The sequence below is a fragment of the Cetorhinus maximus genome, chromosome 4, assembly GCF_964194155.1.
Source record: "Cetorhinus maximus chromosome 4, sCetMax3.hap1.1, whole genome shotgun sequence".
In the NCBI taxonomy this organism is placed as follows: Eukaryota; Metazoa; Chordata; class Chondrichthyes; order Lamniformes; family Cetorhinidae; genus Cetorhinus; species Cetorhinus maximus.
The window spans coordinates 44,698,980-44,726,381 of NC_135882.1; the positions used below are offsets into that span (position 1 = coordinate 44,698,980).

The 27,402-nt window shown below is 41.7% G+C and overlaps 1 protein-coding gene across 14 annotated transcripts in view; it reads left to right on the forward strand.

Annotated features, from left to right (window-relative positions):
- The window catches only part of clasp2 (cytoplasmic linker associated protein 2), a 570,512-nt gene that overhangs the window by 251,734 nt on the left and 291,376 nt on the right, over positions 1-27,402 (forward strand). For all 14 annotated transcript variants that reach the window (XM_078540120.1, XM_078540106.1, XM_078540107.1 and 11 more), the window contains exons 10-12: positions 19,061-19,153; positions 20,134-20,279; positions 26,528-26,663. In XM_078540120.1, the coding sequence (XP_078396246.1) occupies positions 19,061-19,153; positions 20,134-20,279; positions 26,528-26,663 (375 nt within the window). The remainder of the gene's footprint in view (positions 1-19,060; positions 19,154-20,133; positions 20,280-26,527; positions 26,664-27,402) is intronic.

Consider the following 27,402-nt stretch of genomic DNA (forward strand, 5'->3'; position numbering starts at 1 on the left):
AGCTTCTTCCTCGAACAGAGGCCCGAACAATCCTCATCCACCGCCACTCTCTGTCTGGCTGAACTTGTTCTCTCACTGAACAATTTCTCCTTAAACTCGTCTCACTTCCTCCAAATTAAAGGTGTGGCTATGAGTATCCGCATGGGCCCCAGTTATGCCTGTCTCTTTATGAGGTATGTGGAACATTCCTTGTTCCAGTCCTACTCCGGCCCCCTCCCACAATTCTTTCTCCGGTACATCGATGACTGCTTCAGTGCCGCTTCATGCTCTCGTCTGGACCTGGAAAAATTTATTAATTTTGCTTCCAGTTTCCACCCCACTATCATTTTCACATGGTTCATCACTGACACTTCCCTTCCTTTCCTTGACCTCTCTGTCTCAATTTCTGGTGATAGACTGTCCACCAATATTCATTACAAGCCTACCGACTCCCACAGCTACATCGACTACAGCTCCTCACACCCCGCTTACTGTAAGGACTCCATCCCATTCTCTCAGTTCCTTCGCCTCCGTTGCATCTGTTCTGATGATGCCACTTTCCAAAACAGTTCCTCTGACATGTCCTCCTTCTTCCTTAACTGAGGTTTTCCATTCACGGTGGTTGACAGGGCCCTCAACCGTATCCGGTCCATTTCCTGCGCATCCGCCCTCACACCTTCCTCTCCCTCCCAGAACTATGATAGGGTCCCCCTTGTCCTCACTTATCACCCCACCAGCCTCCACATTCAAAGGATCATCCTCCGCCAACTCCAGCATGATGCCACCACCAAACATATCTTCCCTTCACCGCCCCCCCCACCCCCACCCCGTCGGCATTCCGTAGGGATCATTCCTTCTGGGACACCCTGGTCCACTCCTCCATCACCCCCTACACCCCAACCCACTCCCACAGCACCTTCCCATGCAACCGCAGAAGGTGTAACACCTGCCCCTTTACTTCCCCCCTCCTCACCGTCCAAGGGCCCAAACACTCCTTGCAACTGAAGTGCTGCTTCAATTTAGTCTACTGCACTCGCCGCTGCCAATGCAGTCTCCTCTACACTGGAGAGACCCAACGCTGACTGGGTGACCACTTTGAGGAACACCTTCAGTCTGTCCGCAAGCATGACCCAGACCTCCCTGTCGCTTGCCATTTAAACACACCACCCTGCTCTCATGCCCACATGTCCATCCTTGGCCTGCTGCAATGTTCCAGTGAAGCTTAATGCAAACTGGAGGAACAGCACCTCATCTTCCGATTAGGCACCTTACAGCCTTCCGGACTTAACATTGAGTTCAAGAACTTCAGATCATGAACTCTCTCCTCTATCCCCACTCCCTTTCCGATCCTCCTTCTTCCAATAATTTCTAATTTTTAAAATATATTTTTTTAACATATTTTTCTTTTCCCACCTATTTCTATTATTTTTGAATTTATTTCCATCCATTGTTTTATCTCCACCTTTTAGCCTATTTCAATCCCTTCCCCCCACCCCACCCCCACTAGGGCTATCTGTCACTTGCTCGTCCTTCTTTCTACCCTTAATGTCACCATTAGCACATCCTTTAGCTAATATCACCACCGTCAACACCCCTTTGTCCTTTTGTCTTTGGCAATCTCTTCTTTGCCTCCACCTATCACTGGCCCTCTATCCACCTCTACCTGTCCCACCCCCCTCAACCAGCTTATATTTCACTTCATTTCTATTTTTCCTTAGTTCTGATGAAGAGTCATATGGACTCAAAACGTTAACTATCATCCTCTCTGCAGATGTTGTCAGACCTACTCCCAAGATGGCTGAACATTTGCACAACTGTAGCTTACAAAGCCATAAAAAATGGAACCAGGCTATCTAAAAGAACCCATCAAAGATAATTGTCTTAGAGGAATGTGAATGACCCCATTTTCTGACCCATTCACACAACATCCAGACAGTGCCTGTGCATTCAACTGGGTGTAGAGCAAGCTATTAGATGGAATCACTTTGGACAATGGCACCTGGTTGAGAAAGGAACTAATCCAGCCATAATCTAATCAGGTTTAAGCCATGGACCTGGAAACAACATGCTATGACCATGTTTCGGTAACTGGTCAGTTGGTGAGAGGAAATCATGTGATGTGTCTTCAGAAATTGCTTTTCTCTTGCTCGCTCTCTAACACTAACTCTATTAACCTGTCTTCTCAGTTTATAACGCCAGACAGGAAGAACTGACTAGATCTACCAGAGCAGCCCTATTAGAGGGTCTTAGGAAAGAGGACTGTGTAAGCTTGGGGGTGGACTTGGAAGTTTAAGGGCATGGGGGAAGATAACAAGAGGAGATGAGGTCAGTGCGGTACAAGAATCTGAGTTGATATTTGGTGGTGGGATCACTGTCCAAGGGGTGGTAGGAGGAGGAGCCAGAACTGGCTTTCAGTCTCTGCAAGGAGCACTGCCCTTGTCAGCAGATTTAATGGCAAACTTCAGGATTGTACATCTGTGTTGCAAATTCATAGGGAAGTAGGTAAGAGTGAGGAGGGAAGCAGAAACATTGAGACGGTCAATATTACACTGACGGCTCTCAATAAAAAGACCTAGAAAGAGTAAGAGTACTGAGGGAGGGGCCCAGGTAGAATGAGAATTCTAGAAATGGAAGAAAGGGTTTAGTGAGGGGGTGGGGAGAGGTGGTTCCTGGCCAAAGAAGTGGGTGCAGGCACAAAATTGACAGAATAAGAACGTAGCATTGTACTGAGCTCAAAATTTCTTGAGGTGGGATGTGAGGGGATGAAGCTAAGGCCTTTCCTGAGGATTGATCATTCAGCATCAGAGAGGGGGAAGGTCAGAGAGGATCAAGAAATCACAGCAAAGGGTGCAATTGGAAGGAGTGAGGGTTTAGGGGTAAAAGGAAAGTAAAGGGGGAGAGGGATCTATAAGGTTGTTGGCATTATTGAAAGAAAGAAAAGTTGTGAGAATGGATGTTTTTAAAAATGTTTTGTGGAATATTGTGTTATTCTATGATGAAATGTGTGTGTGTTTTAATTAAGCTGGGCAAGAGTTTGATAGGAGTCGGGTTTTTTGGGGGTTTTTGAAACATGAAAAGGGATAGAGGTGTTAAGTTTGAGGTACAAGTAAATAGCTTAGATCTAATATCTGCATTTTTAGATAGGTTGAGAGTTTGTTTGAATATCAAGGAGGAGTCAGAGGTGCAAAGAAAAATGTTTGCATTTTGCAGGAGTTCCACAGGTAAACAGCAGTGGGATTTTATATTTTATTGACCCAAAAGCAAAGACAAGATGGAAACATGAAAGACGGAAGGGTTTGAGTTTCAAAGATGTGTGAAAACAATGGAACTGAGATGAAAGGGGAAAAAAGATATATTAGAGTTACAGTGGATAGCTGGATATAACTGTTGAGCTAGAAGTGGCTGCTGATAGCTGGAGCTGTTTGAGCTGTTGAGATTGCTGGAGCTCTGGGTTGGGAGATGATGCAGTTTGAATCACCCATCGAGTCAAGCCAGAAAAGTCTTGGGCTGTAGCAAGCAGTTTTATTCTGAAATTGTTTCTGCCGTAGAGTGGAAGAGGGTAAAGGTCATGTGGTACACCATTATTAAAGTTACAGCCGTTTGGCTTGTGTAATATTACTGGGTTTCATCGTAGACATCTATAAGGGAGTGTTGCCTGGAAGGGTATGGCCTGTAACCCAAGTTTCCCTCTGGAATTTGGTTTGCGTGGCAATTAACACAGGCTATGGTCATAATAAAGTTTTTTGTTAAAGTGCCAGGTAAGGTGAAAGATGAAATGGAACTGTGGAACTCAGAGAATGAGTCATGCTGCTGTAGAGAAAGGTCGAGAGCATCCATGTGGCAGCAATCCATGTGTTGAATGAAACAGCAAGAGCAATGGTTCGAGGGATGCTAAATTATCATGCATCATTAAAACTGACTCTTGTATCATTCTCACTTCCGGCATCACTTTCCCTCCATGATCCCAGCCTGCAGCCTTTGCTGGATACCTCCTTGCAACTTGAGACAGAGTCTGAAACTCTTGATCAAATTAATCCCTTCATTGGCAATCTGCTGACCAAATTGGGGGGAAAAAAAAGAGACAGCAAAAATAGACCAGTAGCAACAAAGAAATGAGTGGAAGGGGACCAAATTAAAGAATGTGTATGTTTGTCTGTCTGTCTGTGTGGATATTCATAGGCATTGGGAAAACAACAGCATAGACAAGAAAGCGATTCATGAAACTTGGAAATATTCTGAAGTGTGAGACGGATAATGTTAAACTTCAAAAGAACATAGATTGGTGAAATGGGCAGACAAGTGACAGATGAAATTTAATGCAAGTGATTCATTTTAATAGGAAGAACATGGAGAGACAACATAAAATAAAGGGTGCGATTGTAAAAGGGGTGCAGGAGCAGAGGGACCAAGGGTACAAGTGCACAAATCATTGACGGTGTCTGGACAGCTGAGAGTGTAAATAATAAAGCATATGGGATGTTGGACTTTTATAAAAAGGGGTATCGAGTACAAAAGCAAGGAAGTTATTATTAACCTGTATTCCACACTTGTTTGGCCTCAACTGGTGTATTGTGGCCAGTTCTGGGCATTATGCTGTAGGAAAGATGTGAAGGCATTAGAGAGGGTGCAGTAAGGATTCTTGCGAATAGTTCCAGGAATGTGGAACTTCAGTTACATAGAAAGATGGGAGGAGTTGGGGCTGTGCTCCTTGGAGAAGATGAGGTTGAGAGGAGATTACTTGAAGGTATTCAAAATCATGAGAGACTGGACAGAGTAGATAGGGAGAAATTGTTCCCTTGGTGGGAATATTGAGAACGAGAGGACATGGATTTAAGGTAATTGCAAAAGAAGCAATGATGGCCTGAAGAACGCCTTTGTACAGCGACTGGTTAGGATCTGGAATGCACTGTCTGAGAGTCTGATGAAGGCAGATTGAATCATGGCATTCAAAAGGGAATTGGATCATTATCTGAAAAGAAAACATTTGCAGGGCTATGGGAAAAGGAGGTACGGTTGCTCTAGGTCACTCGCTCTTGCAAAGAGACAGCAGGGACATGACGAGCCAAATGGCCTCTTTCTATGTTGTAAACATTTTGTTATTCTATGAGTATTTATTTGTGTTAAATTTTGTCAGTTAAATTCACTGGCTGTTAAATAAATGGCACAGATTTTGTGTTAGAAATAACAATAAGGCTAACAGCACTCGCTCATTTAAGAGTAAGTCAGATTGCAACTTCGGGTATCAGCACAAGTGCAGTTAAATGTGGAAAAAATGAAAATGCATTTTCAGTTTTACCGTAGTCATGGTCAGGGGAAGATAACCAATCCAGTCGCATAAATCCATTTAGTCATTTAAATATTATACTCATGTTATACATTTTCATAGTTATTTTATTTTTAACTCATGTCCACTGAAAATCCCAGGCCTCCGGAAACACGGAAGCTGAAAGAATATGAAAATGGCTAAATCCATGAGATACGTGTCTTCACAGCACTGTTTGAGGGCCAGGAGAAGCAGAATTGTTTCCTCCAGGCCCAACTGCCCAGTAAACGGCCCAACTGCCCAGTAAACACCCCAACCCTCCACCCACATGCTCTATCTGCTCCACCACCCCACCACCCCCGCAATATTCATTGGACGCAGTCACACCCCAACCACCATCTGACCAAGGCATCCATTTCCACAAATGGCCTCCCACTACTAAACTTACTTTATCTCCTCAGCTGCAGCCATGTAAAGCAGGCTTCCTCACTTGCAAGGTCTCCTACCTGTCAATCAGGTTGTTTGTGGATGAGAAACAAAAAGAAAAACATTTAAAAGAGCCCTGCATTTAGAAGCTGGAGACATACAGGAAACTGTTTTTCCAGGTTCCCCTCCTCATTACTGTACTATCCTCTCCAGGTGGAACTTAACTCCCAGGTAAAAATCAGGCTTGCATGAGTCACTCTGGTTGGTTGAAGAAATATGCTGCTATTTGCCCTTTTCACATATGTCTCAGATCCCCAGTGGTGGGTGGCACACTGCTTCAGAAGTTGCCATTCAAAAGGCCACAGCAAGTCTGTGTTTGTAACTGTACATGAAATGAGTAGCGAGCACCATCCATTTGCCACTGACCACAATCTGCAGGCATACCCACACAGACACTCTCTTCAACTTATTGGTTCAAATTTCAGTTTCATTAAGTGGCAACAGGTAAGAGCTGGAGGTAAGAAGGAAAACAGCTGATCAGATCACCAGTGAGGTACTATTAAGGACATGTAAAAAATCAACTAATTGTGCAAAAGTTCTAAAAGTAAGAGACAGGGACAAATGAGGTTGCTCAGAGATTTTTTGGAAAAATCTTCTCCCCACTGTCCTGAACTGACTAGCTGAGCAACTTAGCATAGGAAATAAGCTTTGTAACATAATTTTAATAGTCAAAACATTACAAATGTTACAAGACAGTGATTAAGTTTTCCTGGACCTAGATATGGTATTGTGTAAAGAAGCAGGGTTAATTAGTAATGTTATAGTGAAAAATCCACTGGGAAATAGTGATCATAATACCATTGAATTCTGTTTTATGTTTGAAAGTGACATACTCTAATCACAAACAAGAATCTTAAACAAAGCCAATTAGGTAAATATTTGGGAAGAACTTCCTCAGGTAATTGGGCAAATAGACTAAAAGATTTGGAGGCAAATGAACAGTGGGAGACATTTGACAAAACAATTCAAAAATGTTCAACATAATACACTCCATTGAAAAGCAAAAACTCAGCAAGAAAGATCCATTCATGCATACTCGGAAGTTAAGGATAGTATTAGATTGAAAGAAGAGGCTTACAATCTAGCAAAACACAAAGTACTAAGTGTGAGGATTGGGAGTATTTTACAAACCAGCCAAGGGCCACCAGAAAGTTGATGAATAGGGGAAAAATTAGAATATGAGAGTAAACTAGCCAGAAATATGAAAACAGATTGTAAGAACTTTTATATATAAAAAGAAAGAGTAGCTAAAATAAATATTGATCTCTGAGGAGCAGAGGCAGGAGAAATTATCATGGGGAATGGGGAAATGACAAGAGACGTTGAACAAATATTTTGTCTGTCATCACAGTAGAAGATACAAGTTTCATACAGAAATTGACAATAACCTAGGGGCTACAAAGAGTGAGGAAATTAAGAAAATTAATATCAGCAGAGGAAAAAGTATTGGACAAACTTAAGGGACTAAATTCCAACTGATCCCTGGGATCTGATAACCTACACCCTCAAGTTCTAAAAGAGATGGATGTGCTAGCTATGATTTTCCAAAATTTCTTGGATTCGGAAACGATCCCATGAGATTGGAAATTGGTAAATGTTACAATGCTTTTCAAGAAAGGAGGGAGAGAGAAAACGGGGAGCTACAGGCCAGTTCGCCTGACATCAGTTATTAGGAAAATACTGGAATTTGTTATTAAGCAAGTCTTATCAATGCACTTAGAAAAGCACAGTATGATTAGAATTAGTCAACATGATTTTCCGAAAGGGAAATTCTGTTTGACAAATTTATTAGAGTTCTTTGAGGATGTAACTAGTAGGGTAGATAAAGGGGAACCAGTAGATGTTGCACACCTGGACTTCCAAAAGGAAAGGTGCCACACAAAAGGTTAATTGGCAAGATGGAGTTGGGGTAATATATCAGCATGGATAGAGGTTTGGTTAATGGACAGGAAGCAGAGAGTGAGCATAAACGAAGCATTTTCAAGTTGGTAGGCAGTGAATGGTGGAGTGCCGCAAAGATTAGTGTTGGGGTCTCAGCTATGACTTAGATGAAGAGACAGAATAAGTTTGCTGATGGTACAAAGCTAGGTGGAAAGGTAAGCTGAAGGGAGGACACAGGCTGAGAAGAAATATAGACAGGTTAAGTGAGTGGGCAACAAGATGGCAGATTAATTATAATGTAGGGAAGTCTGGTCATAAGAATAACAAAGCAGAATACGTTTTAAAAGGTGAGAAACTTTTGAATGCTGATGTTCAAAGAGACTTGGGTATGCTTGTACAAGGAACGCAGAAAGTTAGTATGCAAGTACAGCAAGCAATTAGGAAGGCAAATGGCATGTTGGCCTTTATTACAAGGGGATTGGAGTACAGAAATAAAGATGAGCTGCTACAATTGTACAGGGTTTTGGTGAGACCACATCTGGAGTACTGTGTGTAGTTTTGAACTTCACATTTAAGAAAGGATATACTTGCATTGAAGATGGTCCAGCAAAAGTACACTAAATTGGTCTTTGAGATGAGGTGCCTCCTGTGATGAGAGGCTGAATAAATTGGGCCTATATTCACTGGAGTTTAGAAGAATGAAAGGCTATCTCATTGAAACATACAAGATTTGAAGGGGCTTGATATGGTGGACACTGAGAGATTGTTAGAGTTGGAAGGACTGAGCAATTACTCCATTAATAAATCCCAATCTGATTGAGTTCTTTGGTGCAGATGTCCAGAATAGATTGTTTACTTATATCTGCAGGCAGGAAGGCTAAGTTATTATGACAATCCATTTTTCCTGAAGGTATCAAAGCAAGGTAAATGTGAACTCAGAGCTTTAAGATAAATTTTGACAGAAAAATGATTTTTCCAGGACTCATTTATTTTAATTAATATGTGTGAAAGAGATAAGTATGTGTGGCCAAGCATGAGTAATGAGTGCATTTTACTGGGAGAATGTATGTGTGTACTCATGCACATGCAAGTATTGCAATTTGAGAGAGTTGGCAATTAGCTTTTTGAGAGAATGGGCATAACAGTGAGTATGTGGACACAAGATACACAGAGAAAGCAATAATCTATTTGATATATGACGAGTACTAGACATTATCAAAAAAACGACATGCAGATGGAGAGAGCGAGAGAATGCATATGAGTTGTATAGTGGCGAACACAATCAAATTAAGGAGTGATTTACAATAAGCGAGATAGTCATATGCAAAACTGGACATTATTTAGAGGTGTCGAGGGAGAGAATGAGGAGGATGAAGATGGACAAAAATTAGAGGGAGTTAATCTGGGAATTGTATAAGACACAATTTTGTTTTAAATTTTTATCCATGATGAAAGCCAAAGGAGATTAGCCATAATAGTGTAGCAGAAATTGATGTAAATTGCAGAGCACTGACTCATACTTCAAGTGATTGTGGTAAACATTTTTCCAGGTAGCTATTTCTTTCATTAGTACTTCATTTTTCATCATTAACATCTTTTAAAATGCTTGCTTCTTTCAACCTGTTGAACACTAAAGGAAGTTGCTCAAAAGTTGATGATAAAGTCAGCCAGCACTCACCTTCTCCATTTAAAATTAAGAGCTGAATTGCACTGTTGATAGTTAGAGGATATTCCACCCAGAGGTGCAGTTGTTACATTTGCCAGACACTTCCTTTACTTTCAAGGATTGAGGGGGGCGCTCAAAATTGTTGCTGGTAAAATTGATGCAGAGGTGAGTGAAGAAGTTGGCACAGATCAATCTACGTGCTCGGTTGTGGGGTATTGCATCACAATGCATCCCTTGTTAATGTAATAGTATTTTTGCATTTCTTGATATAAATGCTTCATCATAAAACTGATTTTTCCAGGAGCATTGGCACTGGAGATTTTTGTACAGATGTTGTTCTTTCTGTTTGGTGTCTTCATTTAGTTTTGATTCTGTTTTTGTTTAACAGCTGGTATACTTGTACTGTTGACTATTTTGAGTAGTTCAGCCACTGTTATGCCATTACAGAAACTATCAGGAAATGGTCACAAGTCTGTTTCTGGAAGCCTGTTGATAAGCACATTTTGCATAGCCTGCATGTAAACATTCAAATAATATTTTTTTTCAGGTCAGAATCTTTTAGTCCAATGTGTACGTCGAGGGTTGTAAAGGAGACAAATGTAAAAAAAAATAGTCAATTTTAGTTTTGGAAAAATTGTTGTCTGGTTCTTATCAGTTTGGAATTGTCAAAGCAAGCTTGTGAGAAATCGATACAGCTCAGACATTACCGTTTTCCCAGTGTGGCATAACATTTAAATACAAACACGTTAGATGTAGCGTAGCAGTGCTGACCCTTGGGGATCTCCAAATGTGCAAAGGCTAGTGCTGGAATATTACCAGCATAAGTAAATAGCACAAAAAAATGGTAAGCTTCCCACTGTTTGTATAGCCAGGGATCACCCTGCCTACTTTGGATATTAGCTTTCAAGGTTATCTGGAGATGAGTGGGAAGAACTCCTGCCTCCATTGATCAGTTTACATATTTCACTTCTACAAGGGAAACAGTCACTAATAATGATTAGGCAACTGACTCGCACAGAATTCAGTTCAGTGGCAGAAAGCAAATACCAATGAAGTTCTCACAGGCATCATGATGAGCAGAACAACTCATCATCAAGTTTCAGTGATTGCCACCACCATCCTTCTGATCAAAACATGGTCATTGTGTTACCCTATTAAATGGAAATTGAAAGTTTATTGTTTCAACATCTATTTGCTTGTCTATAATCTAATCATGGTAGTATTGAGCCCTAGGATATGAGAGCATGCTGACAAACCTGACCTTGAGGTAATGTGTTCCAGCAGCTTTAGTCAAATCTGAGTTTCCTCATCAGCTAATACTATGGATAAAAGCCTTCAATGTAGTGGAAGGATCAATGTGGGATAGCTGGTAACAGACCAGTTGTTAAATTTTTAGACTTAACTCAGATTTTCCTTCATGTGCAGCACAAAAAACAATGCCTGCAAGCAAATTCTAACTAAGGGCTGGAGTATGACTGTATGTACAATATCTTGCAATGTGAGAATTTCCCAGCAGTTGTGCAGAAATCCTTTGTAATACAGCCTTCTGCAATGGAAGTGACTCCTTCTCCTCATCCTGAGATGACAGAAATGTAGTCACTCTGTTGGATGTATGACTAAGGTATAAGATTAGAGATTGTACAACATTGTAAAGCTAAAATGCATTTCACTTGATGACAGAGTTTCTCATTTCTAAACCTTGGAATGTAACAGAAACAGAAGACACAATGTTAAGTTTTAGAATATGGAGCCTGGGCTAATCAATCTCTAAAATTGTTTCTTTAATTTGGAAAACTTAAAGGAACTGATGAGTTGGGAGATGGTTGCTGAAAAGATATGCCACTAACTCAGCATGGAGCTATCAGTCAATCCATTCCCTCACAGTTGGTTTGGAATTTCATTCCGTGGTAAAGACCTAGTCAAACAAATGCCACAAGGCTTTATTCTGAAATTCTAATGAATGAATATTCCCATCTACTTGAACCTGATTTCAAATGCCTTTGCCAGAATTAGCTAATTTCAAAATAGAGCAAGCACCCTTTCTCCACAAAATCTATGGGAAGATTTGAATTTGAGTTGTTTTTTTTATTCATTCACGGGATGTGGACTTCACTGGCTGGGTCAGCACTTATTGCCCATCCCTAGTTGACCATGAGAAGGGCAGTCCTCTCCTTTCATTATGTCACTAGGGCAATGTTCTAGCTTGGATTATAGGTGGATTGTTTTCCATGAGCCTATTGAAGTGACCCAGATGCTCTCAATTGTTCAATGGTTGTTTTATAATATAAAAAAATTACCTCATTGTGTGAATTTCTACAATAACAAATAAGGCAGATTTGATGGGTCACAGCAACCCTGTTATGTTCTAGATGTCCAATTGCAGCGCTATGTACCAAATATACCTGTCCTAACAGATTAATTCAAATCCTATGTGAGGGGCATTGTCAAAAAGATGAAACTGATCTTCAGTGAAGATATGTTGACATTGTGTCTCAAGTGTTCAGTGACAGCTTGGTGGAGGGCAAATCCTTCTTTCTTTGCCACTATTTCCACTGGTTGACCAAATCCACAGAATTACGTTATTTTGGAAAGTCTTTCTGTTGCATTTCAGAGTTTTGAAATGTGGGGGCAATTTGCTTGACAAGTATCTTATAAACCACCATTTTAATATGTATTGGAGCTTGGTCCTCAAGGAGTAAAAATGTGAACAAATGCCTTCTTGCCATAGTCCCAAAGAATCGTGATCAGGCTGAATTAGTTTAATCCAGCATCCCAAGTACCAAAATGAATCAACAATTTTTGCTGATAGTTCTTATATCCCTCAGTCAATACTTTGAAAGGTCCCCTTTTCAGCTGTGCAAAGTCACAATACAACATTTTCGGCCATCCAGCTGGCTAGCTCGTTATCTAAGCTGCTGCAGAAAGATTACTCTGGTGTGTCCGACAGCAATGCTGTGTCATCTGCAGAATTCTTTTCAGAAATGACCCTAAGATACTGCGGCTATCCCTTAGAATGGTATCCAGCATACTCATGAAAACCCCAAATAGAATGAATTTCAGATGGCATTTGACAAAGTACCACTCGGGAGACTATTGGAAGAAATTAAAGGTTATAGACTAAGAAGAGTACTATACAGCACATTGGATTAAAAATATGTTAGAACCAGACTAGGAGTTAAAGGCAGCTTCTCAGAGTAGTTGGAAATGGATAAGGGTGTCCTATGGAGTTCTATCCTGGGTCTGCTTCCGTTGGTTGCGTAAATCAGTAGTTTGGTTGGATGCGAGAAGAAGTGGTCTCCAAATGATATAATAGATAGAGGAAATCATTTTGAGGACCAGGGGAAATGGGAAAATGGCCAAAGGGTTAAAAAGGTGCCAGTTAGAATTCAATTTCCATAAATATAAAATGATGCATTTTGGTTGGAAAAATAAAAGGAATAACTATATTCTGAGGGTTTGTTGTGTGATGACAAAAAAAAAGGAGAATACTCTTGTAGAAGTTGAACATCACTACAACCGGTTGAAACAGCTGTCATGTTGTAATTATGATGTAAATCTGTATAAAATTATACAGGTAACAACCTTAAGAACATATAAGAATAAAAAAATTGGGAGCAGGAGTAGACCACATGACCTGTCGCTTGCTCCACCATTTAGTATTATCATGGCTGATCTTCGGTTTCAACTTCACTTTCCTGCCCGCTCCCTACATCCCTTGATTCCCCAAGAGACCAAAAACCTGTCTATCTCAGCCTTAAATGTATTCAACGATGGAGCATCTACAACCTCCTGGGGTAGAGAGTTCCAAAGACTTACAACCCTTTGAAGAAATTTCTCTCCATCTCAGTCCTAAATGTTTGGCCCCTTACCTGAGTGTGTGACCCTGTGTTCCATATTCCCCAACCAGTGGAAACAATCTCTCAAGGTATATTCTGAATATTGAATGTTTTACAAGAACACAAGAATTAGGAGCAGGAGTAGGCCACTCGGCACCTCAAGTCTGCCCCGCCATTCAATAGGTAATGGCTTTTCTGATTGTAGCTTCAACTCCATTTTCCTGTCTGCCTCCCATAACCCTTGATGCCCTTGTCGTTCAAAAAGCCATCTAATTCAGTTTTGAATATATTTAATGACCCTGCCTCCACTGCTCTCTGGGGAAGAGAATTCCACAGACTAATGACCTTCTGAAAGAAAATGTTCTTTTCATCGCAGTCTTCAATGGGAGACCGCTAATTTTTAAACTCTGTTCCCTAGCTCAAGATTCCCCCACAAGGGAATCCACTCTGTCAAGTCCTCTTAGGATCTTGTATGTTTCAATAAGATCACCTCTCATTCTTCTGAATTCCAATGAGTCTCAACCTGCTCGACCTTTCCTCATAAGGTGACCCCTTCCTCCCAGGAATCAGTTGAGTGAACTTTCTCTTAAAAATGTAATTATATCCTTTCTTAAGTAAGGAGACTAAAACTGTACGCGATACTCCAGATACAGTTTCACTAAGGCTCTGTACAGCTGCAGCAACGCTTGCTTACTTTTATACTCAATTCCCCTTGCAATAAAGACCAACATTCCATTTGCTCTCCGAATCACTTGCTGTACCTGCAACTTTTTGTGATTCATGTACAAGGACACCCAGATCCCTCTGCATTGTAGAGTTATGCCGTCTCTCTCCACTTAAATAATATCCTGTTTTTTATCCTTCCTGCCAAAGTGGACAAGTTCATATTTTCCCACATTATATCCATCTGCTAAATTTTTGCCCGCTCACTTAACCTATCTAAATTCCTTTGTACATTCTTTTCGTTCTCTTGATAACTTACTTTCCTACTTATCTTGGTGTCATCAACAAATTTAGCTACCACACATTCAGTCCCTTCATCTAAGTTGTAGATTATAAATAGTTGAGGTCCCACTGATCCTTGTGGCACTCCACTAGTTACAGCTTGCCAACCAAAAATGACCCATTTATCCCTACTGTCTGCTTCCTGTTAGCTAACCAATCCTCTGTTCATGCTAATATATTACCTCCTACACAATGAGCTCTTATTTTGTTGAGTAACCTTTGATGTGGCGCGTTATCAGGTGCATTTTGGAAATTCAAGTACACCACAGCCACATGTTCCCTGTTATCCACCATGCTTATTATTTCTTCAAAGTACTACTAAATTAGCCAAACATTATTTCCCATTTACAAAACTATGTTGACTCTGCTTGATTGCCTTGTGATTTCTAAACGTCCTGCTATTGCCTCCTTAATAATAGATTCTAGTATTTTCCCTTATGACAAATGTTAGCCTAACTGGCCTATAGTCTCCTGCTTTCTGTCTCCCTCTCTTCTTGAATAGAGGTGTTACATCTGTGATTTTCCAATCCGTGGGGACTTTTCCAGAATCTAAGGAATTCTGGAAGATCTCAACCAATGCATCTGCTTTCTCTGCAGCCACTTCTTTTAAGAAGCTAGGACGCAGGCCGTTATGTCCAGGGAGCTTGTCAGCCTACAGTTCTAATAGTCTTACCAGTACCATTTTTCTAGTGATCATGTTGTTTTAACTTCTCCCTTTTACCTTCTGATTTTCTAGTATTTTTGGATGTTTTTTGTGTCTTCCACGGTGAAGACAGACACAGACACAATGCTTCCGTCATTTCCTTGTTTCCCATTATTAATTCCCAAGTCTCACCCCTCTAAGGGGATCATTGATAATCCAGAGGTTATTACCTTTGAGGTTCTGATTCTTAATTTGGTGCCTAGCTTCTCATACTGACGATGCAGAACCTCTTTCCTTGTCCTGCCTATGTCGTTGGTACATACATGGACTATGAGCTCTGGATCATCCCCCTCCCATTGTGAGTTCCTCTCCAGCCCTGAGAAGATGTCCCAGATCCTGGCACTGGGCGGGCAACACAGCCTTCTAGACTCTTGCTCTTAGCTGCAGAGAACAGCGTAAATCCCCGTCACTATGCTATCTCCTGCTACCAGTGCATTCCTGTTTGCTACACACCACCACCACCACCACCCCCCCGCCCCCCACATGGCTTCCTGTACCATGGCCAGCCTGCTCACCCACCTTGCAGACCTCGCTTTCGTCCACACAGGTTGTGAGCATCTCAAACCTGTTTGACAATTGCAAAGTCTGAGGCTCCACCACTACTGTCTGCTCAGTCCCATTACCTGTCTCATTCATGGTCACATTCTCCTGTCGCTCACTGCTGACCAAAATAGTCAACCCTACTCAGAGGTGTGGTCATCTTGTGGAATCTAGTGTCAAGGTATTTTTCCACCTCCCTTATGTTGCATGGCATCTGTAGTTCAGCTTCCAGATCAATAATCCTCATGCGGAATTCCTCTCGCTGCCTTAGACTTTCTGCAAACGTGTTTTTCCTGGATCACCTTGGTGTCTAAAAGTTCCCACATTCCACAGCTGCAACATAACACCTGTCCTGCCATTGTTACTTATGTTAGTTTAGTTAATTTAATTATTCATTTAATGGTCTTAGAATAATTCCTATGTATACCATACCTCTTTCCCCATGCACCGAATTCCCAAGTGAATCTAATTCGCTACTCACTCAGTCTCCATCTCACTCTAGCATAGTTGCCTGTCTCTTCGCTAATGACTTTTGGAAAATCATAACCAGCACGTTCATTGTTGCTGCATCTATCTCTTTTAGAACCCTAGGATGTAGGCCATTAAGTACTGGGAATGCATTGAACTTTAGTCCCTTGCGTTTCTCCAGTACTACTACTCTGTTGATATTAATTGCCTTAATTTCCTCAATCTTATTAGCCCCAAGGTTACCCTCCATTTTTGCTATGTAACTTGGATCTTCTACAGTGAAGAAAGAAACTGAATGTTTGTTCAATGTCGCTGTCTTTCCTTATTCCTCATGATAATTTCTCTAGTCGCTGCCTTTAAGGGACCAATGTTTACTTCAGCTACTCTCCTCCTATTTACGTACTTATAAAAGCACTTAAAATCTGTTTTTATATTCCTGACTGGTTTTTGGTGGCCCATTGCTGATTTCTAAAAGCATTCGCGGTCCTCAGACTTCTTTGCAATGTTATAAGCCTCGTTTTTTTAATTTAAAATCCTTATCTTCCCTAGTATGCCACTGATGGATCTTTCTTGCTGAGTTTTTGTTTTACAATGGAATATATTTTTGTTGAACATTTTGAATTGTTCTTTTAAATGCTTCCTTTATTTATTTACAGCCATACCTTTTCATCTATTTAGCCCACCAACCTTAGCCAGTTCTCCCCTCCATTCCTATGTAATTGGCTTTGAGCTTAAGTTTCCAAAAGAACATACGAATTAGGAGCAGGAGTTGGCCACTCGGTCCCTCGAGCCTGCTCTACCATTCATTCGGATCATGGATGATCTGGTTGTAACCTGAACTCCACATTCCCACCTACCCCTGATGACCATTCATCTCCTTATCAAGAATCTATCTACCTTTGTCTTAAAAATATTTAAAGTCTCTGCTTCCACTGCCTTTTAAGAAAGAGAGTTCCAAATACTCATGATCCTCAGAGAAAAAAATCCTCCTCATCTCTGTCTTAGATGTGTCTTAAATGTCTTTAAGATTCCTGTTTGTAATTGGGGTAGGTTGCTTTCAAACTTTATATGGAATTCAATTCTATTATGATCACTTTTCCCAGTGACCTTTTACCATGAGATTAACCCTGCCTCATTGCATATAATGGATCTAAAATAGCTTTTGTCTGAATCAGTTCTACGATGCATTTCTCCAAGAATTGTCATAAAAGCTTTTTACAAACTCATCTTCCAGACCACCTTTGCCAATTAGATTTGTCTAATCTATATGAAGATTAAATTCACCCACAATTATTACATTGCCATAATTGCTTGTTTCTTGTTTATCGCCTTGTCCAACTGTTTAGCTTCTGTTTGTGGGCCTAATAAATTATTTTCACCAGTGCTACGTCTAATCTCCACCCACACTGATTCTACTTGGTGATATTCTGAGTCAAGATCCTTTCTCTCTAGCGTTCTTATACCACCTTTAACTATCAGAGCTACTCATCCTTTTTCATTCTGTTTGTATTCTTGTAATGTTGTGTTTCTTGGAATATTTATTTCCCAACCTCGGTCCCCTTATAACAATGTCTCTGAAAGGGCAATTGGATTTAAACCATTTATCTCTATATGTGTCATTACTTCATCTGTCTGTTTCATCCACAATATATATCAATGATTTGGATGAGGGAACCAAATGTGATTTTTCCAATTTTGTTGATGACACGAAGCTTGGGAATGTGAGTGATGAGGAGGGTGTCAAGAGGCTTCAAGACGATTTAGACAGGTTGAGTGAGTGGGCAAATACATGGCAGATGCAGTATAACGTGGATAAGTATGAAGTTATCCACTTTGGTAGGAAAAACAGAATGGCAGAGTATTATTTAAATGGTGATAGATTGGGAAATGTTGAATACAAGGGGATCTGGGTGTCCTTGTACACCAGTCACTGAAAGCAAGCATACAGGTGCAGCAAGCAGTTAAGAAGCCAAACAATATGTTGGCCTTAATTGCGAGAAGACTTGAGTATAGGAGCAAGGATGTCATACTATAGCTGTATAGGGCCTTGGTGAGACCACACCTGGAGTATTGGCCGCTTACCTATGAAAGGATATAATTGCCATAGAGGGAGTGTAGCGAAGGTTCACCAGACTGATTTCTGGGATGGCAGGATTGTCGTATGAGGAGCGATTGGGCCCACTAGGCCTGTATTCACTGGAGTTTAGAAGGATGAGAGGAGGTCTCATTGAAACATATAAAATTCTGATGGATGGACAGACTGGATGCAGGGAGGATATTTCCTCTGGCTGGGGCATCTGGAACAAAGGGTCACAGTCTCAGGATACGGGGTAGACAATTTAGGACCGAGATGAGGAGGATGAGGGTGGTGAACCTTTGGAATTCTCTACCACAGAAGACTGTGGAGGCCAAGTCCCTGAATATATTTAAGAAGAAAGTAGATTTCTGGACTCTAAAGGCGTCAAGGGGTTCGGGGAGAATGCGGGAGTATAGTGTTGAGGATCAGCCATGGTCATAGTGAATGGCAGAGCAGGCTTGAAGGGCCGACTGACCTACTCCTGCTCCTATTTTCTCTGTTTCAAATATTGTGGATATTTGACACATTCAGGTCAAAAGCCTTAATTTTTTTGCCATTATTCTTTGCATGGACCTTATTCACTGATGTCCATTCCTGTCCCACTGCACTTGCCCCTCTACCCTCATCGCTATCCTGTTCTACTGTTTCAACTTTTCTCTTCAGATCTCAGAATCTCCCTTCACCTAAACACCACCCACCCTCCCCCAGCCCCATTAGTTTAAAACCTGTCCAAGGCCCTCGGTATACAATTCGCCAGGGCACTGATCCCATTCTGCTGAGTGGAGCCCATCCCAGAGGAAGAACTCCCTCTTTCCTGAGTACTGTGCCTCTGACCCATCAGAACTGCTTCCCCCACCACTCTGAGCCAAACAATCTGAGTTCTAACCATCTACTCTCATAGCTTCCAACTTTGAGGGGAGGACTCCATTCAAAAAACCTTTGGAAAATTGGTCCAAGAAATGTAAGTGGGTTTCCCTGAGCCAGAATGTTGAGTGATCCCTTAAAAAATTTAAGTAAGTGGTTTTGACGTGGTAAGCCGTGTGATTGTTAGCAATTGTTTTGGTGCAAAATAATGGACTTTTTGTAAGACAAATATCTCAGTAAAGATGGTGTACTTGCTGAAATGGTCTCCTTAGTTACAACTCTTGTCTTTCAGATTTTTTCCAATAGAGAACTTGAAGAAACGCTGAACAAAATAAGAGAAATACTGTCTGATGATAAGCATGACTGGGACCAGCGTGCCAATGCTGTAAGTTGTGTCAATTTATATGTAGGATGATTTTTGTGCTGACTTGCGGAAATATTATTTTTCCTGCCACACAGTGTTGAAAGGCCAAGATGAATTTCTCGATTGTGTTAAACTCAGCTTCTGGATATCATAATCTCCTGAAATCAGTGTGATTTTATTTTGCAGTACTATTCATCTTAGTGATCTTGAGATTGCTTAGAATTGGTCATTTGTCAAGCATATTTTGCCTGTGAATTCGAGTTCGCTAAGATATAATATCTATTTTTAAAAATGAGGATTGATGTCAGAATTAAGTGGTACAATGACATCTTCGTCCTTTTGCCTCTCTAGCCTCTTTTGAATCTAACCCACAATGACGGGATGCAAGTATCATGCTCCCTGCCCTCAACTTCTTCCTTCCTTTTGTGTTTCCTTCTGTCCCCCTCTCCTTCACTTGGAAAATGTTTTGGTTTTATTGGAAACTGCTGAAAATTTAACTCCATGAATGTATAGGTTCCTACCTCACCCAGTTTTCTACTACTAATTTTGTTTCTCTCTTCAAGTGTTGCTGCTTTTGCTGGGAGTATTGTTCAATAAGTGCTAATGTGCCAATTACCTACTTATATTGCCAAAGGTGAACTATTCTTTTACGAATCTGAAAGCAATTGACGGGCTGTTTAGTTGTTGTGGCCATCGCAGTTGCATGTAGTGATAGCCTCACTTAATGGAAATACTCGTGCATGTACACCAAGTTTGCTGGATATTGATCAGAAATGGGAACCCATATTTGTTTTTAATCCGCATCCTTATGCAACAAATCAAAGACTAATTGTAGCACCCCTTAGCTCATTACAAGTTATAATCAGTTGATTCAGCCAGACCAAGTATTAAATCTATTATCTTCCTGATCTATTCAAATCAGCTAGTTACTGTTAAACACACAGAACCATCAGGAGACTAAGTGCACAAATATTTGCAGACTTTTCTTTTTTTTCTCCTAGCTGAAGAAGATTCGATCACTACTGATTGCTGGAGCTACAGAATATGACTGTTTTTTCCAGCATTTAAGATTATTGGAAGGAGCTTTTAAATTGTCGGCTAAAGATCTCCGCTCACAGGTTGTCAGGGAAGCTTGCATTACTGTAGCGTAAGTATTGTTGGAAGTATATTTTGACCTCTTTTAATCTCACAGAACCACAGAATTGTTATTGTGCAGAAGGAGGCTATTTGTCCCATAATGCCTGTACTGATTCTACGAATGAGCAACTCACCTAGTACCATTTCCCCTCTTATTCCCCGTAACCCTGCACATTCTTCCTTTTCAGATAATCGCATCATTCCCTTTTGAATGCTTCAATTGAACTTGCCTCCACCACCGGCTTAGGCAGTGCATTCCAAACCCTAAACACTCACTGATAAAAAAGTTTCTCCTTATACCACTTTTCTTCTTGTACTAATTACTTTAAATCTGTGACTGCTTATTCTTGATCCTTTCATGAGTAGGAAGTTTCTCCTATTCTATTCTGTCCAGACCTCTCGTGATTTTGAATACTTCCATCAAATCTCCTTCAACCTCCTTTTCTTAAAGGAAAATGGTCCGAACTTATAGACTCATAGACTTTCACAACACAGAAGGAGGCCATTCAGCCCATCATGTCCTTGCCAGTCAACAAAGATCTGACAACACTTATTCCATTTTCCAGCGCTTGGCCAATACCCCTGGTGGCTATGGAGCGCAAGTGAATATCTAAGTTGTCCTTAAATATTACGAGAGTTTCTGACTCAAGCTCCCTTTCAGGCAGTGAGTTCCGGACTTCCACCACCCTCTGGGTGAAAAAATGTCTCCTCAACTCCCCTTTTAGCCTTCTACCTCTTACCTTAAATCTATGCTCCTGGTTATTGACCCCTCTACTAATGGAAAAAGTGCCTTCCTATCCATCCTATCTATGCCTCTCAATCTTATACACCTCTATCAGGTCCCCTCTCAACCTTCACTGCTCCAAGGAAAACAACGCCAGCCTATCCAATCTTTCCTCATAGCTCAGACCCTCCAGCCCATGCAGCATCCTGATAAATCTCCTCTGCACCCTCTCCAGTGCAATCACATCCTCCCTATAATTTAACCAGAACTGCACACAGTGATCTAGGTGTGGCCTAACCAGCTTTTTATACAGTTCCAGCAGAACCTCCCTGCTCTTGTATTCTGTGCCTCGGCTAATAGAGGCAAGATTCCCGTATGCCTTCTTAACCACCCCGCCGACCTGCCCTGCTATCCTCAGGGATCTGTGGATATGTACACCAAGCTCCCCCTGATCTTCAGTACTTTCCAGGGTCCTATCCTTCATAGTGTAATCCCTTGCCTTGTTAGCCGTCCCCAAGTACATTACCTCACACTTTTCTGGGTTAAATTCCATTTGCCACTGCTCTGCCCAGCTGACCAGTCCATTGATATCCTCTTCACTATTTACCACTCTACCAATTTTCGTGTCATCTGCGAACTTCTTGATCATACCCCCTACATTTAAGCCCAAATCATTTATGTACACCACAAACAGCAAGGGCCCCAGCACCGAGCCCTGCGGAACTCCACTGGAACCAGACTTCCAGACACACAATCGTCCCTCTACCATCACCCTCTGCTTCCTGCCTCTCAGCCAATTTTGGATCCAATGTGCCACTTTGCCTTGGATCCCATGGGCTCTTACTTTCTTGACCATTCTCCCATGAGGGACCTTAATGAGAGCCTTGCTAAAGTCCATGTTGACCACATCAAATGCATTACCCTCATCAACACTCCTGGTTACCACCTCAAAAAATTTGATCATCCTTAATCAAACACGACCTTCCCTTAACAAATCCATGCTGACTATCCCTGTGTCTCTCCAGGTGCAGATATATTCTGTCCCTCAGAATTCTTTCTAGTAACTTCCCCACCACTGAGGTTAGACTGACTGGCCTGTCATTTCCTGGTCTATCCCTTCCCCACTTTTATAATAATGGGACAACATTAGCAGCCCTCCATCCTCTGGCACCTCACCTGTGGCCAGAGAGGTTTTGACAATTACTTCTCAAAAAAACTTCTCCAATCTACAACACTGAAGTTCCTCATCCCTAGAACCATCCTTGTGAATCTTTTCTCAACTCTCTCTAATGCCTTCATATCCTTCCTAAAGTGTGGTACCCAGAACTGGACACAATACTCCTTCTGAGGCCAAACTAGCAATTTAGACAAATTCAACATAACCTCCTTGCTTTTGTACTCTATGCCTCTATTAATAAAGCCCAGGATACTGTATGCTTTATTAACTGCTCTCTCAACCTGTTCTGCCACCTTCAATGATTTATGCTCCTATACAGTTCAGTCCCTCTGCTCCTCCAGCCCCTTCATAGTCGTACCATTGATTTTATATTTCCTCTCTACGTTCTTCCTACCAAAATGCATCACCCCACATTTCTCTGCATTGAATTTCATCTGTCACCTGTCTGCTCATTCCATTAACTTGCCTACGCGCCTTTGAAGTCCTACACTATCCTCCTCACAGTTCACAATACTTGTAAGTTTTGTATCATCTGCAAGCTTTGAAATAGTGCCCTATACTTGAAGGTCTAGGTCATTAATATATATCAGGAAAAGCAGGACCCCTGGGGCACTCCACTACAAACTTTCTTGCACAGGAAAAACATCCATTAACCACTACCATGTTCCCTGTTGTTTAGTTAATTTAGTATCCATGGGCAGGATCTTCCGGTTGGTGAGCGGGGGTGGGGCTTGCTCACCGATGCGTAAAATAACACACGATGACATCGTGTGGAACTCCCGACGTCACCCTGCATCATTTCCATTTTCAGGTTGGTGGGGGCACAGCCGAGTCAGCTGCGTGCCCGCCGACCTGTCAACAGCCTATTGAGGCCATTGAAAAACTAATTAAGGCCGTTAATGGACCTGCCCATCCAACCTTAAGGTTGGCGGGCAGACCAGGAGCTCTGGCGGGCTTCGGAAAAAGCATGAAACCTCATCCACAGGCGGGATAAGGTTTCATGAGGGCATTTAAATTTTTAAGAAAGGTTTCAATAAAACTTATGGACATGTCTCAACTCATGTGACGGTGTCACATAAGGGAACATGGCAGGGAAAATTTTTAAACATGTTTGTTACAAGTTTTAAATCGGAGCTGATCTCCCTGAGGCAGCACTTAGCCTCAGGGAGCGCACGAAAGAGCGCACTCCCAGCTGAGGGAATCCCCTGCCTGCACAGGGAGCGCATAGTGCTTCCTGGCGGACGTCACACTGGGCCTTAATTGGCCTGCCTACTTAAAATGGCGGCGCGCCCCCAATCAGGGGCGCTGATCGGAGGCGCGCCCGCTCCCGCACTTCCCCCCTCAACGGGGGAGAAAATGTTTCTCCATGTTTCCACTGCCCCTTTTATTCCATGAGCTATAACTTTGCTCACAAATCTGTTGTGTGGCTCTGTATCAAACGCCTTTTGAAAGTCCATGGACACCACATCAACAGCATTACCCTCATCAACTCTTTCTGTTACATTCTCAAAAAACTCCAAGTTATTCAAATACAATTTTCAATTAAGAAATCCATGCTGGCTTTCCTTAATTAACCCTCATTTGTCCATGTGACAATTAATTTTGTCCTGAATTATTGACTGTAGAAGTATCCCCATCACCGAAGTTAATCTGACTGGCCAGTAGTTGCTGGGCTTATCTTTGCACCGTTTGTTGAATAAAGGTGTAACGTTTGTAATTCTCCAGTCCTCTGGCACCACCCCTGAGTCTAAGGAAGACTAAAAAATTATGCCCAGTGCCTCTGCAATTTCCACTCTCACTTCCTTTAGTATCTTTGGATGCATCTCATCCAGTCCCAGTGCCTTATCAACTTTAAGTTCAGATAACCTATTCAATACCACCTCCTTTCAATTTTAAACACATCTGGTGTCTGAATTACCTCATCTACCATGGCCTAGGTAAAGGCAGATGCAAAGTATGTATTTAGTACCTCAGCTATGCCCTCCACCTCCATGTGTATATCCCCTCTTTTGTCCCTAATAGGCCCTCGTCGTCCATTTCCTATTTATATGCTTACGGAAGACTTTGGGATTCTCTTTTATGCCAGCTGCCAGTCTCTTTTCATACTCTCTCTTTGCTTCTCTTATTTACTTCTTCACCTCTTCCCTGAACCTTCTGTATTCATCATGATTTTCAATGGTATTTTCTATCTGACACCTGTCATAAGCACACTTTTTCGTCTTTATCTTAATTTCTATCCCCTTTGTCATCCAGTTTTGGATTTGTTTTCCCTTGCTTTCCCTTTCAAGAGACTTGACTATGCCTGAATCATCTGTTCTTTTGAAGGTAGCCCATTGATCAGCTTCTGTTTTGCCTGCTTACCTTTGAGTCCAATTTATTCAACCCAGATCTGTTCCTACCCCATTGAAGTTGGATTTCCCCCAGTTAATTTTTCGTACTCCGGACTGTTCTTTGTCCTTTTCTATAGTCAGCCTAAAACATATGATACACTGATCACTGTCCCAAACAGTTCTTCTACGAGCACTTGATCTACTTGGCCCACCTCATTTCCAAGAACCAGGTCTAGCAATGCCTCCTTTCTCGTTGGACTGGAAACATACTGCTGAAGAAAATTTTCCTGAAAGCACTCCTAGACCTCCTGCCCCTCTCCGCCCTTTGCACTGTCGCAGTTTATATTTGGATAATTGAAGTTCCCCATTATAAATACTCTAAATTATTTGCACTTTTCTGTAATTTTGCAAATTTATTCCTCTCCATCCTTCCCACAAGTTGGCAGCCTAAAGACTACAACGAGCAATGTAATTTTTGTTCCTGAGTTCTAGCCTAATAGATTCTGTCCTTAATCTCTCTCTGGCATCCTTATTCTCTAGCACTATAATGCTCTCCTTTATCAATACCACCACCCCTCCCCCTTTTCTTCCTTTCATATCTTTCCTGAACACCTTGTGTTCCTCTCTATCACCTCTCTATCTTAATTCATCTTTCTTAAACTCTTTTTTTCACTTTCTTTACCTAATTTGACCTTAAGTCCCCCTTTAATTTGTCTTTTTCTCTCCTCCTTGTTTATTTCCCAGTTCTGCAATGTCATTGGTTAAGGAGAGACCCTGTTGGTTGCTTTGTTCACTCAGGCCGCAGATGCCCTGTTTACCTCACTGCACCAGTATCGGCTTACCCTGTCAGCAACTCTGTGGGCAATTTGTTTTGAGCTGAAGGCTGGAAGAACATGTCTAACTAATGGTAGATGCCATTAGGGGAGGCGATGGCATAATGGTATTGTCGTCTGGACCAGTAACCCAGAGACCCAGGGTATTTCTCTGGGTACCCGGGCTCGAATCCCACCACAGGATTTGAATTCAATAAAAATCTGGAAATCAAAGTCTTAACGATGACCATGAAAACATTGCTGATTGTTGTAAATAACCACCTGGTTCACTAATGTCCTTTAGGGTCCGCTGTAAAGATGTGATCTTTAAAGTAGGATAACGCTTAAGGAATTAGCTACTTTCATTTTAAAATGGTTCTGCCGCTAGAGAGATGTGAAACATGGAAAATAGACATGTCACAGAGGGGACTCCTTCAGTTACTGTAGAAATAACTTTGAGTAGTTGCATTATAAAGTTTACTGATTGCACTAAGGTACAAGACCTTGTTGGAAATATAAGGGAGACAAGTAGCATTAAAAAATGTCCAGACCGGTTAAGGATTGACAAATAGATGTTAGGGTAGATAAATCTACTATTTTGGGCAGGCAGCCAATACATCAACCAAACTGTCTACACATATACCACGCACCCCACTATTGTGTGATGTTAGTGGGCATCAGCAGCTTACAGTGGTGAAGATGGATGAATTGAGTTTTGCTCAATTAACATTGAAATCATGGCATCCCTTTGCTTGAGAATTTAGCAGGTTACTTTAATTTCATGATAGAGGGAATTGTCCATTGCCCAGTTTTATTTTATAAAATATTGCCAAAATAGCATTTTTTAAAATGAAAATTTAAATAATTTGCTTTTCTATACACATACAAAAGAACATTTTTACTTCATGGAATTGGCATTGTTATTTCATTGGATAAATGAAGTGCGGGTTATTTGAGTCTGTATGATTTAAAATCTCGTCTTGTCTGTAATTGGCTATTAAGAAAGATTGTGGCTAAAATGCATATTTCCCAAAATGGGAACTCCTTTTAGGTAAAAAAAGAATCAGTTTTGCAGGACAGTCAGAAATTGGGTTACTTTTGTGCATTCAAACTGCATAAGTCCAATCATTATTCCTTTGCTATAGCTAAATCCAACTGGAAAATATGTTGTCTTTGTGTTGGTCAAGGTTCATTTGTTGGAATTTTGTTATACAGGCACCTGTCAACACATCTAGGCAACAAGTTTGATCATAGTGCTGAAGCCATTGTGCCTACATTATTTAACCTCGTCCCAAACTGTGCAAAAGTGATGGCAACATCTGGAGTCGCAGCGATTAGGTGCATCATCCGTGTGAGTACATTATGTTATATATATTGGGCCTGAACTTCCTCGGAGTGGCAATCAACGTCGTCAGATTGCCACCCCATGCCTAGTTTCTTATCTGATTTCTTCCCCAGCCTGTCTTGCCCGACCTTCCGACTCAGGCCAGGTGAGATCCAGGTAGTGCAGCACGTCCACGGAGCCTAGCACCGAAGTGCAGGAGAATCGAAGTGAAGGAGGCCATGCCCCCTTTTTTATGCCACTAGCTGCCATAAACAAGTTAAGTTTAAAAGTCCATTGAAATTTAAAAGGTCCTTAAAGTTAAGTGTCAAAGGCAAGTGGAGAGGATTTGGAGCTCAGGGGGAGGTGATTGGAGGTCGTGGAGTGTGGGAGGTCGGAGGCAGGCCTCGGGGTGGCGGGGAGAGAGATGAAAGAGTCGGGTCTGCTGGGGTAGGGGGTGTGGGTTGGGCAAGTTGGGGAGAAAGTCAGGGCCTTCGGGGGAGGAAGGAGTCATGTGTGGGGGCGGTAGTCGTGGTGGGATTCTCATCGGGTGTGGGGTGGTAGTCGGGGGGAGTCCCCTGGGGTGGTGGGGGGCAAGTGTGTGGGAGTACCCTTTGTCCGGGGTGGGAGGGGTGGACAGGGTTCAGGTGTGTGGGGGAGTCCTGTGTGGGGTCGGTCTGGGTCTGTACAATAGTTACCCAGAAGTTAGAAGTGGTTTTAATCCTCCTAGGTTTTTCTGGGTAACTATTGGCGTAACCCAGTTGGGTTA